At 37.7% G+C, this 13,848-nt stretch overlaps 1 protein-coding gene across 2 annotated transcripts in view; it reads left to right on the plus strand.

Annotated features, from left to right (window-relative positions):
- Positions 1–13,848, plus strand: part of SPOCK3 (SPARC (osteonectin), cwcv and kazal like domains proteoglycan 3) — a 179,945-nt gene that overhangs the window by 57,997 nt on the left and 108,100 nt on the right. For both annotated transcript variants that reach the window (XM_034064685.1, XM_034064686.1), the window contains exon 3: positions 13,457–13,502. In XM_034064685.1, the coding sequence (XP_033920576.1) occupies positions 13,457–13,502 (46 nt within the window). The remainder of the gene's footprint in view (positions 1–13,456; positions 13,503–13,848) is intronic.

Consider the following 13,848-nt stretch of genomic DNA (forward strand, 5'->3'; position numbering starts at 1 on the left):
TGTGAGCTACTAATATTTTCAGTCTTGTGCTTTGCTGTTTTGTCTGTGAGCAGTGACAGTGGAAAATTTGTGTATCTGCCTCTATTTCTATGGAAGAATGACCAAGGGCAGATGTAGTAACTTACTTAAGTAATTCATGCAGACATGTAATGTATTTTACACACTTTACTACTAGATTTGTAAATTGCTCATAATTTAGTGCAGACTACATACATTCTTGAGCTACAAAGTGCTGTATTTTAAACAAATGAGCTTTTCCCTTAGAAGGCAATGATAGCAATAATATCCCAAATGACAGTAATTAAAATGGGTTTCCTTCTACATTTTGAATCACAGCTACTTAGTCCTCACAGTGCTTATATCTTCTCTCTTCAAGGAAAAGCTGCATTTGCACATAATAAATGGAATGTTTGTATTCTGGAAGTCTGTAAAGCAGCACATAGTGACTCAGCATTGGTTTCATACTAGTTAATCAGATTTTTGACTTGTGATTTCTAAGCTCTATTAAAAGGAAGAAACAACATCAAAGGTGATGATACAGCTTAGTTTGCCCTTAAGTATGGGATCTTATTTCATATAGGACTTGGACACAGGATACCATTTATTTTAAATATGTAGTTGTCTAGAGAAACTAATACTACTTAGTTACCTTTTGCATGCATATATATACTCTTAAGTGAATAAGTAGATAGCGCTGCAGTTTCACTTCAGATTTCACAGGTTCCAAACAGCTTGGGGGAAACACTAGTCTTTGCTTTGTAAGTTCTGTGAAAAGTTATATAAAACATTTTAAATCAGAAATTGTATAATAGCGCTTACTTGTTTTTTGTTTGTTACCCACAATGGAAACTCTGGGATCTGAGCAAGTATAGTGGCAGGAGTTACCCTGCTGTTTGTTGGAGGGACAGTGCAGCAGGACATAAGCAAAAAAAGAGATTCCTGGAATATGCTGATGGTAACTTTCTTCTCCATGTGATAGACAAGCCAACAAGGAGAGGTGTGATACTGGACTTTCTTCTCACCAACTAGAAGGGGCTGGTGGGCAATGTAAAGCTTTAGCTCCAACGACAGTGTAATGATAGACCTTGAGGTCTTTACGGCAGTGAGGAGAGTGCAAGCTCACTACCCTGGACTTCAGAACAGACTTTGGCCTCTTGAGGAATCTGCTTGGTAGAGTATCTTGAGATGAAGCCCTGGAGGGAAGAGGGGCCCAAGAAAGTTTTTTAATGTTCATGGATCACCCCTCCTCCAAGCTCAGAAATGATGCATCCAAGCAAAGAGGACACTAAGGGCAAATAATGCCTGACAGATTTGGTGACCTTCTATGACAGGACTGTGGTATTGATGGATAAAGCAAGAGTGACTGATATCTACTTGAACTTATGCAAAATATTTGACACCCTCCCATGTGACATCCTTGTCTCTAAACTTGAGGAACATGGATTTGATGGATGGACTGCTTAGTAAAAAAGGAATTAGCTAGATGATTTCCCTCAGAAGGTTGCTCTGAGAGGTTGCTCAGAAGATGGCTCTATGTCTAAATGGAGACTGGTGGTGAGGGGCATCCCTTAGGGGTCAGAAATCTGGAGAGGGGCTTTTTAAAGGGCATGTAGTGACAGGACAAGGGAGAATGGCTTTAAATTGACAGGGGAGATTTAGATCTGATATTAGGAAGAGATTTTTTACTGTGAGAGTGGTGAGGCACTGGCACAGATTGCCCAGAGTTGTGGCTGACCCATCCCTGGCACTGTTCCAGGTCAGGATGGATGGGGCTTGGAGCAACCTGGTTTAATGGAAAGTGTCCCTTCCCGTGGCAAGGTGATTGGAACCAGATGATCTTTAAGGTCCCTTCCAACCCAAGCAATTCTATGGTAATGACTTACATCAGTTATCTTATTATCAGCTAGATTGTTTTGGTATCTCACTAGTTATTTGCTAGAAGACAGTAGAGTTTCCCTAAAAACTTGGACAAGGTATTTGACATTTAATCTTGATTAAATTGTATGTCAGAGTCAGGGCCTGTAGGGTATTTGTAGTAACATTTCTCAGTAACTGGATTGAGATACCTGAAGGATTATAAAGATATTTTAACCAATAAAATCCAGTTACAATAAATCAGGGACCAAAAATTATTGTTAAGAATTTGATGATCTTATTGAAATGAGTTATTTCGTTAAAATTCAGTGTGCTTGGCACATGCTGCTTTTTTAGTTTCTTTTTAGTTGATTAAAATAAAATGACAGTGTATGTTAAAAATGTTCATACGTTAACATTACAGTAAATGTATAAATATGTTAACATACTACAGCAGTTGTAGTGATTGCATTTTATACAGTTTTTAATGGTATTTTTAGGCTTCTGTATTACTGATTGTATCAGTAAATTTTGTAATCTCAACAGGGCAACTTGGAACAAGAAGGCATAAGAATGCATTGAACCTGATGCTTTTTAGTGATGAATTTAGGACAGAACTCTTGAGAAATATTGAATTCCATCTTGAATCAAAGAGGAGTTTGCTTACATTATGCTTGACTTTAAAAAAATAATGTCTTACCAGACTGTAGTTGTATAATGATTAAATTTCTGAACAAATTGATGTCTTTGCATATAGATTTGTTTCATATTAATCTAACAATATAGGTTTTTTCTATTTTTACTGTCTGTGGATCTACCCAATTTGCAGGAGTTTTGTACCCCATCTGGTATAAGCTATATCAGCTTCATAGAATCATAGAATAGTTAGGGTTGGAAAGGACCTTAAGATCACCTAGTTCCAGCCCCCCTGACATGGGCAGGGACACCTTACACTAAACATGTCACTCAAGGCTCTGTCCAACCTGGCCTTGAACACTGCCAGGGATGGAGCATTCACAACCTCCCTTGGCAACCCATTCCAATACCTCACCACCCTAGCAGGAAAGAATTTCTTCCTTATATCAAATCTAAACCTCCCCTATTGAAGTTTTAACCTGTTACCCCTTGTCCTGTCACTACAGGCTTGACTATAATAAGTACATATAAAGATAATCATGCATTTTTAATATTCACAAAGAATGTTGAATGAATTTCTCTATCACAGGTTTAATTAGAGATTCTGAAGTGCAGCTTATGTCTTCACAGATTCCAAGTTCAGGTATCTGTTGATTATGTAGACTTTTTTTTTTTTTTTTTTTTTAAGACATCCTCAGCTGTTTATGAGAGAGAAAAACCCACCAGTACAGGTCATATAAAAATAAGTACTAATTCTTTCAGCATAGCTTTGCTTTGCTTCTTAAAATCTGTGCAACACTCTTCAATTTTTAACTGCCTCCTTCTATTATATTACAAATATATTGTCCTTAGTAGACCTGTGGTTTTCCTTCCATCCCCTTTTCTGTTGCCACATTTGTACTTACTTGCTTTGTCATGTTAATTGTGCTGTAATGCCTCTCTCATAATCTTTTGTATTCCTTAATTTCTTCTGTTTAGTGTCTTCAAGTTTGGACTCTTCTCACACTAGGGTATTCTCTGTCTCCATGGCAATGAGAGTTAGACCAGAACATTGTTCTGTGCCTTGACATTAAGTGACTACCTGTTGGAAGAAACATACCAAAATCCTGTCCATGCAGCTGGCATGTTATGGCAGACCTTATGATTATCTTTGCAATGAATTTTCTCCTGGCTGAAAAACAAGCAACAGCAGGAAAAGTATGGTATCTCTTCTGTAACTGCAGGTTTTTCTCCTTGACATGCTAAAAATACAGAAACTTTCAGCTTCCTGGAGGAGAGCTGATAAGTGGCACTTTTCTTGCCTCTTGCTGTCCTCAGATATGGTTTCAAAAAATGTTCTCTAGAAATTGAGTAAAGGTCAAGGATTTTGCAAATACCTTCTTAGACACTAAGAAGACCCTTCAAAGCTAGACTGTTTCTGTCTTTGTGCCCTTTGTGCCTTTCACACCTTGCAGGGTTTTTGGCCTGAACACAATGCAACAATTTTCATAACTGTATTATTTATTTTTTAAGAGGGAAGGGGGGAAGGCAGATCAGTTACATGGGTCCTGGCTATTTCTGAAATATTGCAACATTTGAAGCAGAAGGACATTTTTATTTTATTCATCACATTTGGTCCAAGTAGGCTGCTGAACTAGTTTGCCATCCACACTTTTTTTAACAGGCAGAGCTTCAAATAGCACCAAAACTGATACTCCAGTGAGTGTTCTGATTCTTAGTGATGATTTATCCCAAATTGTTTTGATTTATTCTTCACTCAACAAGAGCCCATCATCAGGAATTATGAGACTAATGCTTCTAAAGAATGATAGAGGTCCTCAGGATATTGTAAGGAAGAATGAGCTTTTCTCAGTCTTAAATGAAGAAATGAAGCTATGACTGATCTGTACTGAAAACAGGTTAATTACAAAGTACAATAGCAATGTATATGAGCTGTGTTTGTAGTGCTGTAGAAAAGTACTTCTTTCCACTGAAAGATGCATCACTTCCTGTCCCACTGTCAAGATTGTTTGATATGAAAAAGACTTAGAAATGGCAAATTCTGTCTTATCTCTGAGTTTTCTTTTTGTGGTTCTCTATGTCAATCAGACTGACCTTATTTTTGTAGAGTTCCCTTATATCTAGCATTAGGGTCTTAAGATGGTATTTTCTGTATGAGATACTGTTCAGGAGTGTTTTTTTAATGAACTACCTCAGAGCAAAGATGCTGTTTGCCTCCCTTGAAAATGCCACCCTGCTTTTTCTGCTGCAAGGCAAAAATATCATTATTTGATGTAGTACAACAAAAAAAAGTCTCTTTTGACTTAATTTCTAAATATGGAGTATGCTAAAAACCACTGAACAATATTTTCTTGATCAACATGGCCCCCATTTTCCCCTTGTGCACAAAACTACTACTTCATTGTACAAGGCAGTTTGGGTGAAGCACTGCAAATCCTTGGTGGGTCTGTGCTGAGTATTTATTCTTATCTGTCATGTGCAAAGCGTTCGACACTGTCCCACATGACATGCTTGTCTCTAAATTGGAGTGTCATCAATTTGATAGGTGAACCACTCGGTGGATAAAGAACTGGCTGGATGGTCACACTCAAAGAGTCAATGGTTCAATGTCCGGCTGGAGACCAGTAACGAGTGGTGTCCCTCAGGGGTCGGTGTTGGGACCGGTCTTGTTTAATATCTTTGTCGCTGACATGGACAATGGGATTGAGTGTGCCCTCAGCAAGCTTGCCGATGACACCAAGCTGTGTGGTTCAGTTGATACGTTGGAGGGAAGGAATGCCATTCAGAGGGACCTTGACACACTTGTGAGGTGGGCTGATGCCAACCTCATGAAGTTTAACCATGCCAAGTGCAAGGTCCTACACCTGGGTTGGAGCAATCCCAGGCACAGCTACAGGTTGGGCAAAAAGGAAATTCATGGTAGTCCTGCGGAGAAGGACTTGGGGGTGCTGTTCGATGAGAAAATGAACGTGAGCCAGCAGTGTGCACTCACAGCCCAGAAAGCCAACTGTATCCTGTGCTGCATCAATGGGAGTGTGACCAGCAGGTCAAAGGAGGTGATCCTGCCCCTCTACTCTGCTCTCGTGAGACCTCACTTGGAGTATTGTGTGCAGTTCTGGTGTCCTCAACATAAAAAGGACATGGAACTGTTGGAACAATTTCGGAGGAGGGCCACGAGGATGATCAGGGAACTGGAGCACCTCCCATATGAAGACAGGCTGAGAAAGTTGGGGCTGTTCAGCCTGGAGAAGAGAAGGCTGCATGGAGACCTCATAGCAGCCTTCCAGTATCTGAAGGGGGCCTACAGGGATGCTGGTGAGGGACTATTCATTAGGGACTGTAGTGATAGGACAAAGGGTAATGGGTTGAAACTTAAACAGCAGAGGTTTAGATTGGATCTAAGGAAGAAATTCTTTACTGTTAGGGTGGTGAGGTACTGGAATGGGTTGCCCAGGAAGGTAGTGAATGCTCCATCCCTGGCAGTGTTCAAGACCAGGCTGGACAGAGCCTTGGGTAACATGATTTAGTGTGATGTGTCCCTGCCCAAGGCAGGGGGGTTGGAACTAGATGATCTTGAGGTTCTTTCCAGTCCTAACTATTCTATGATTCTATGTGCATGTAAAAGGACTCAAGGTGTTTTCCATTATGTTTACAAGGACTAAGGTAAGGCTGCCTCATGTGTAGTTCCCTGCATCTAACTTCTTACCTTTCATTTTTTTTAAGAAGCTAGCTCTTTTTTCACTTCCCAGATATTTCCCCAATATAGTCAACCATTTTTCTTAGATACAAACCATAGCCTCACAACCATATTGGCCATCTCTTTCAACACACTTAGGTAAATATCCTCCAGCCCCAAGATGAGATCTGATCTCTCTGTATAATTGTTACTGTTCAGCCAATCTTGACTGTCTGTCCTCTGGACTGTGGTGTTATATGTAGAGGTCATGGAAAAAGTTTTGCCCTTGTTGCCAGGAGCGTTCCCATTAATGAAGGGGCATTTGAGGAAACTGAACAGCAGCCCTTCTAAACAGGCATGTGGAAGTCTATCTCACATATACAGCCTGTTTTCAACTCTTCTCTGAGGTTTATTAGACTACAGATCCTGTAATCTAAACTGTTTTAAAGCTCTCCTCACAAGTTGAATCTTGACAGCTTAATAGGAACATGGTCAAAACTTTTTATGTGTTTAAAGTGAAAAGACGGTTAGTTTAATGGTTAATTTGCTTTTTATTCATGATGAGAAATGAGATGCACTTTTAAAGAGACAATATTTTACATTTTATTGGGATTTAGAAGCTTGCAGTGTTCATGTTTTGATGGTAATTCCTTTCTCTTCAAAATGTTTTTCAGTATTTCTGAATATAAGCTTTAGTAAGCATTTGGTATTTCTTGGCAAATGCTTTCAGTACTGTGCTATTCAGATGTGCTGTTAGTAATGCTGCTAGTACCAAGTAGCCTTCAGAGAAATCTTACTGAATGAGATTTGTGAAATAGAGAGAGTGAGGACTGAAAAGTGGTGGCGTTTAGCCCAGTCTCATCAATGGTACTAGAAGTGTGAGGCAAAGAAGGGGAGTGGGATAAATATTGAGTGTGGGAAGCTGAGTGCCAGAGTTGCTGGAAGCAGTTATTGATGCTAATTGTGCTTTGCCAGTCCTGTGAATACAGGCCTTGGGGGTGGCATGGCCCAGGAGTCTGGAGCAGCAGTGGAAGCTGACATCAGCCTCCCTGGAGCATTGAAAAGCAAACTGGCATCCTTCCACATGTCACTCCAGTACCTCACTCAGGGAAGCTAGGTGCCAAACGACGAGAAAGGAGTTGTGCAGCAAGCCTCAGTCTCACCTACAGGTGTTGAGGTTTTTTACTACCAGAGAAGTATGCTGATTTTGCCTCTGTGGTAGTTCAGTATTCTGGTGTTTGTTTTCTTGTAAGAATTCTTTTGACTTACTAAACAGATTTTAAAGATTGACCAGTTCCCAGAAGTACTGGGTGTGGAGTGCACATTTATCTGTGTCTAAGGTACTTTATACACTGAATTACTTCTGCTGTTTTTTGCGAAACTAATTGTATTTCTAATGGGAGATTTAATCTGGGGAAAGGAGTCAATTATGACAGTAGTCACCTTTCTGCTAGCCTGTAAAAATCTTCTGAGTATTTTTTTCTCATTTCTTCAGTCCAAGTAATAAATCTGGTCATTTGTTCTTTAAACTTTGATTCACTAAAGGGTCCTGCTCTGTGCTTCTTTCTGAATGCTGGAAAGGAATCCTCAAAGGTGGCTTCATGGGGAAGCATAAGAGGTATCTCAGAGTGATTTATCCTGTCAAGAAGAAGCTAGAGCCAAAACAAATCTGCTATACACACAGTCCAGCCACTCCCTAAACTAGTTCTACTTCATGTCTTCAAGCTATGTGGTGTCACATAAGGTATGTTCATATTGTCCTGCAGATTAAGCAACCTATTCAATGTATGTGGGACAATTAGGAAAAAGTGCTCCAGAGCACATGGTCTGTCCAGGGTTCTTGCCCTCGCAGATGTTCTGAGGCCCTAAGATGCTGTGATATAGTAAATAGAGTGCTGAGGAGTGTGGTAGCTACCTTATTCCCTTGAGTGTACAGTCCTGTAGTTAAACTAATGCTCCACATTTATAAAACAGTTTTTACAGGGCTTATGATAGATCAGATGTCTATGCAGGTCAGCAGAGATGAAAAGCAGCATCTAATAGGCAGGTGAATATTCACATGCTGCTGAAGAGCATGTCTGTATCATGGATGAGAATTCCAGACTGGCTCAGATTTCAGGTCAAAGAATTTTCCGGTACACAAGCATCATGCATTGTCATGGTGCAGCTTATCCTTCCCCAGTTATGGTTTATGTTTTGGGGTATTACTCTAATTAGGTGTAGCTGGAGTATCTTAGTTATTCTGTGTGTGCTGCCTGTGGCCTTCATTTGTTTGGGGGAGCTGCAGAGTTAGGAATGGTGAATATTCCGTACGATGAAAGCTTTCATGGTGTCTCATTCTTTAATTGCTGTAACATTTCCATGTGTGACCAGCAATTTATGGCTCTGCAGGGAAATGTCATGATGTTAGGCTGATGGTGCTAGAGGAATATCTAAGTAGAAAAAATACATTCTGCACACTGTTGATGCTTTAATTTTCCAGTACTGGAATGAAGCTAGGACAGGTATTGGGTGACACCCTACCAGAGTTATTTCAGTGAGACTTAGAACATAAATACATGTTACAGAGTCACTGGGAATGTTTGGTACAGATGAGTCAAATTCTTTGCTATTGGGGAGGTGGAAAGACGTGAAGGGGGGATAACTTTGTGAGCTCAAGTCTGCTGCAGAAGTGAGATGGAGGCAAGTGGAAAGCTGCAGTGTTGGACTATTGGCTCAACTCATTTGGCTTGTTGAAATGGAGTCTAAAAATAGCATAACTACTGAATAGCAAAGACCTAGCCTAAAAGAGGTGAAGAGCTTTCAGATCCGATGGAAAACAGATGTATGTACTTGAGATGGAGATAGAAGAAATGGAACAGAAAACTGATTAAGAGCTCCTTGAAATTAAAAACAGCATAATAGTCTTAAAGCTAATGGCAGCAAGGAAAAAAATCTCAATCTAATACTGTGGGTTTTAAGTTATATTATAGAGCATGTGCAGCCTGAAAGACTTCTGTTTCTGAAATTGTCAACATAGGATTTCATGTACATCTACAAATTGGAACATGTAGCTATTTTTTGATGAAAAACAAAACCTTCAAGCTCTGTGTAGGAATAGAGAGGCCGGCAGTAAACTGTATTTTTTACATCATGCTTAATCATTTAAAACATGAGTGGAGTTTTGTATTGGCAGAATTCAGTTTGGTATTGAATGAAGTTCAGGAAATCTTGTCTTTTCTGCTTTAGTAACTGTTAGAAGTATTTTTTCTTAAAAGGCATTAAGTATGAAGCGGTATCTCACATTGAACACTTACCTATTAGACTTTTCCCTAAATTGGTAGTTTGTAAGTCATACACTGTACAACCTGTTCTGTAGCAGTGAAGCTATATTTGGATAAAATACAAAGATATTTATAAACTTAGAAAATCGCTTCAATTTCAATGGATTTTCTGACATAAATCAGATTTGCTTTTAATATATAGGCTTTTAATGTATAGGCCATACTAGAGGTGAAATTTGAGCATGGAGCAAGGACTGGGTTTTCTTTATCTCTGGGTTTTTTTTTCAGGTCAGTTTGGTCTGAAAATATTTGTGAGGAAACTGCCCTCCCAGCTTGAGGATACCTGCTGTTCTCTGAGTCAGACTCATTGTGTCTGCCATGTATTATTATGTTTAGCAATACAGATTTCTGTTGGATAATAATCTAATGTCATGTCAGCCGTATATGGCAGCATCTACAGAAAATTCTGCAGAGATTAATAAAATTCTGTAACAAATGCTGTACACAAGGCACAATAATATGATCCTATTAATTTTCTATCTCAGAAGCTCGAAACTTCTGCTGCATAATTACATTGTCAGATACTATTTTTATTCAGTGAGCTTTTTCTCTCTTAATGTACTGTTTTTTTAAGAATGGAAAGAGAATAGTTCATATAGAAGAATACAGAACTCCAAAAAGAGCAATAGAAGTGTTCAAGACAAAATATATTTTTTTTTAATATTACGTTTTTATTTATTTATTTTAATAGAACTTCTCTGACAAAACTGCTTTTGGTCATTTTCAATCCTTTTCTAAAGACTGTCGTAAAAAATATTTATTGGTCTGAAAGTGCATGTGTAATTGTAGCATGAACTTCAATACTTAGAAACAGTTCAACACTGACCTTGACTGAACATAATGTTTAAACATGTATAATTTTAAGACATAGATATTAAACTCATTGGAATCCATCACACATGGCTTTATGTGTCTTTCAGACAGAGACTTGAAGGAATTATTGACATTTCATGTAGTTTCCAGTAGAGCAGTAAGAATGAATTTTCTATTTCAAATGCATGTATACCTTTAGCTAGAAAACATTAAAAAAACAGTATGGCTACTGTGACAGATCTGAGACTTTATTCTGTGTATTTTTACAGTCTGCCCTTTAACATGCTCAGGGCAAAGGCAATGAAGCCCCTGAAGAAAATCACATGTCATAGGCTCTGTCCTGAGCCATTGCTTTTGCATTTATAGATACTTTGACTGGAGCTGTGATGCTACTCAGCCTCGTTGTAAACTGTGTATTTGTTCATTCTGGTTTTAATTTTACATTAAAATTAGGAAAATTGAGGCTTTGTAACTTGCATAATCATCTTGACATTCTCAAGAGGATATTGAACATTATAATAATCAAACACTGACTGAATATCAGGAAAGGTCTGAATGTAACAGGAAGCCAGATTCTTATACATGTGGTAGGTTAAATAGCTTTAGAAATATTTGTAAAATTGTAGAACTGCAATTTATTGAAGCAATTTCCTTACTGAATCTGAGAATCAATGAACTATTTTATGTTGATGTTAGAGGTACATAAAGATTTTAACGTACCCAGTAATGGGCTTTGTTCAAGTAACATTTGATTTGTAAAATTAACTCTTAGAAAAATCAATATAGATATATATGGTATATGGATATATGTGTTCTGGATTTAAAATAGAAGAATTTCATGTAAACCATAATCCATTCAAACTGTAGTACAATTTAAAAAATCCAAATGAAAGAAAACCCAGAACAGTCCCTCCAACCAAAAAAAAAAAAAAAAAGAAGAGGGGTAGCCTTAATGGGGAGAGGAATACAGAACAAAAATAATGTTATAGTGTTGTGTGTAGATGTGTTGTTCCATTTCATATTGAATTGTCTGTGTAATTCTAGTCATACCTTTTTTAAAAAAATAGACTTGGCAAAGATTGAGGAAAGGGTAACTGGAATGGTATGGGGTGTCTTTGTAGTCAGAAGTCAGTCAGCTAAGATTTATTTCTAGAAAAGCCTGAGGTATGTTGTATTTGGGATCTGTGAAGTTGTCTATAGAATAAAGATGAACAAGAATTTATTTATTGTTTGCTTAGTTTGAGCTCAAATTAAGAATATGTAATTTGTACAAGCAGCCCCACTCCTATGTTCTTCCTTAAGCATAATGCTGGATGCCTTGTTTTAGAAGGGATTTTGATCTCAGGATGATTGCTCTTTTGTTCTAATAGCTTTTTTATTGAATTAACTAGGTTGGAAAAGACCTTTAAGACCATCAAGTTCAACTATTCACCCATGACTGCTGATTCCACAACTAAACCATGTCACTAAGGGCCTCATCTACATGGGTTTTGAGCACTTCCGGGGACAGTGATTCCAATGCTTCCTTGAGCAGCCTGTTCCAATGCCTGAATACCCTTTTGGTGAAGAAATTCATCCTAATATGTTTTAGTTACTCTGTTTTGACCATTTTAAAAAGAAGTGTATTGTCTGAATAGGCTTGTTGTGGGTGAATGTTACTGGTTTAGTAGAAATGGAAAGGCAGTCTGACACCTCTATGTTTTTTCAAGTGTTGAAATATTTGCCAGTGATGTGATGTGGTTCATGGAATGAACAGCATTGCATTAATGCTGTCTCAAACCTCTTCAGAACACCACTGTAGGAATAACATCTCCATAGTTACTATTAGGAGGGATACAATCGGAAAACACTGCCATAATTGTAATCTCTGCTTCTCTCTTGCATAATTAAAAAAAAATAGATTGTTAATCTGTGCCACATCAGAGGAATGCGTAAGTATTGCTACAGAATGTGGTTCTACTTTGCCCTTCCAGATTCTTTCAAAACACACATTTCCATAACATTTATGCTAATAAAACATAATAATTGGAATACAGTTCAGGCTGTAGTTACTCCTTCCCGTTTACCCCCACCTCATCCCCTTTGCGATAAGACTGTTGGAGCTGCTGAAACCCAGAGAGTGTTTTGTTGCTGTAAAGATGTGCTTGATGCTTGATTGTATTGACAACTGTATGAGACTTGCATTTTCCCAGTGGTTGCAATTTATTGGAAATTGAGTTTCCTTATGGTGGTTTTGGTGATATTTTAGCAAGTGGGGTGGAACTGCTGGATGTGACAATACACCCAATGCAGTTTGTGAACCTTGATTTATGCAGACATTAAAATGTCTGTTACAGTCTTTTAAATGTTTTATTCTAGAGAATAAGGAGTTAAATTCAGACATAATTAATAATTCTAGTAACTTTTCTGTTCCACCTGTTATCTGAAGTGTGCAGATTGCTTTATTTACATCAGCTATGAATCTGTAGTTAAAAAAATTTCTTAAAAATCTTGAAAGCAATTAATTTAATTCAAGTTTTTCCTTATTGAAATTATAGTTTAATATAGCTGATGACATAATTAGGAGGATATTTTATGTTTATTTAGGAAAAGGATTTGTAGAAAACAGAGCTAATTAGACTTACTTAATGATAGTTCTGACTGATACAGTTGAAAACTACATGGCAGATCATTTATTTTTCTAAAATTCATGTATCATTCTTTAAAACATAGCTATATTTTATTGATGACTATTTTGGAGCTTTGGTTTTTGAAAAATCATGCATGGAAAATGTGATTAAGTTAATCAGTATTTTAGACCTTAAAGTACAGGAAAACTACTGTAAGTTTTTAAAAGCAGTGTTAGAAACATTACCTATGTAAGTACTGTGAGAAATATTTTTCTGTTTTCAATGCTAGAAAGTAACATTAAATAACATTTTTGCTTAATGAGGGCAAATGCCTCTGAATGACATTGTTTTATTCTCTGAGTGATTTGTCCCATTATGATGACTGTAATCTTTTTCTCTCCCCCCTTTTCTTTTCCTTAACTGCTTGCCTTTTCTAGGAAGTAGAGGTTGGTATACATCTTATGTCTTTCATTATTCTGTGAGTTTTTCACGTGTACATTGAGTCTTTATATTTTACTAAATGTAGGCTGTTTCTCCCTCTCCAGGATGATTATTTCCGTACGTGGAGTCCTGGTAAACCATTTGATCAAGGTAAGATTCTGCTACTAGTTATTTTGTATGGGATAAAATTTTAAGTATTGGCAATTATGCTCCTGTTCTTGAAAATTCTGTAAGTCTGTGTCATTTTCTCCCTCTTCAAGAGCCAGAAATTCAGCTTAATCATGAACTTGTATCTGTGATTTTTTGCAAGCTTTCATTGGTTAGAGATGGGAGCATTAGGAAGCCCCCAAAGTAGCTTAAAGTTTCCCTTATACGAACTTGGGGTTTGGGAGATTTTGTTTTGGTTTATTTGCATATACCTTATGCATTGCTGCTTTTCCAGTAGGGCATATGAAGAAAAACAGGCATGTAATCTGATATTTGTCTTTTACAGTTA

The sequence above is a fragment of the Melopsittacus undulatus genome, chromosome 7 (genome assembly GCF_012275295.1).
Source record: "Melopsittacus undulatus isolate bMelUnd1 chromosome 7, bMelUnd1.mat.Z, whole genome shotgun sequence".
In the NCBI taxonomy this organism is placed as follows: domain Eukaryota; kingdom Metazoa; phylum Chordata; class Aves; order Psittaciformes; family Psittaculidae; genus Melopsittacus; species Melopsittacus undulatus.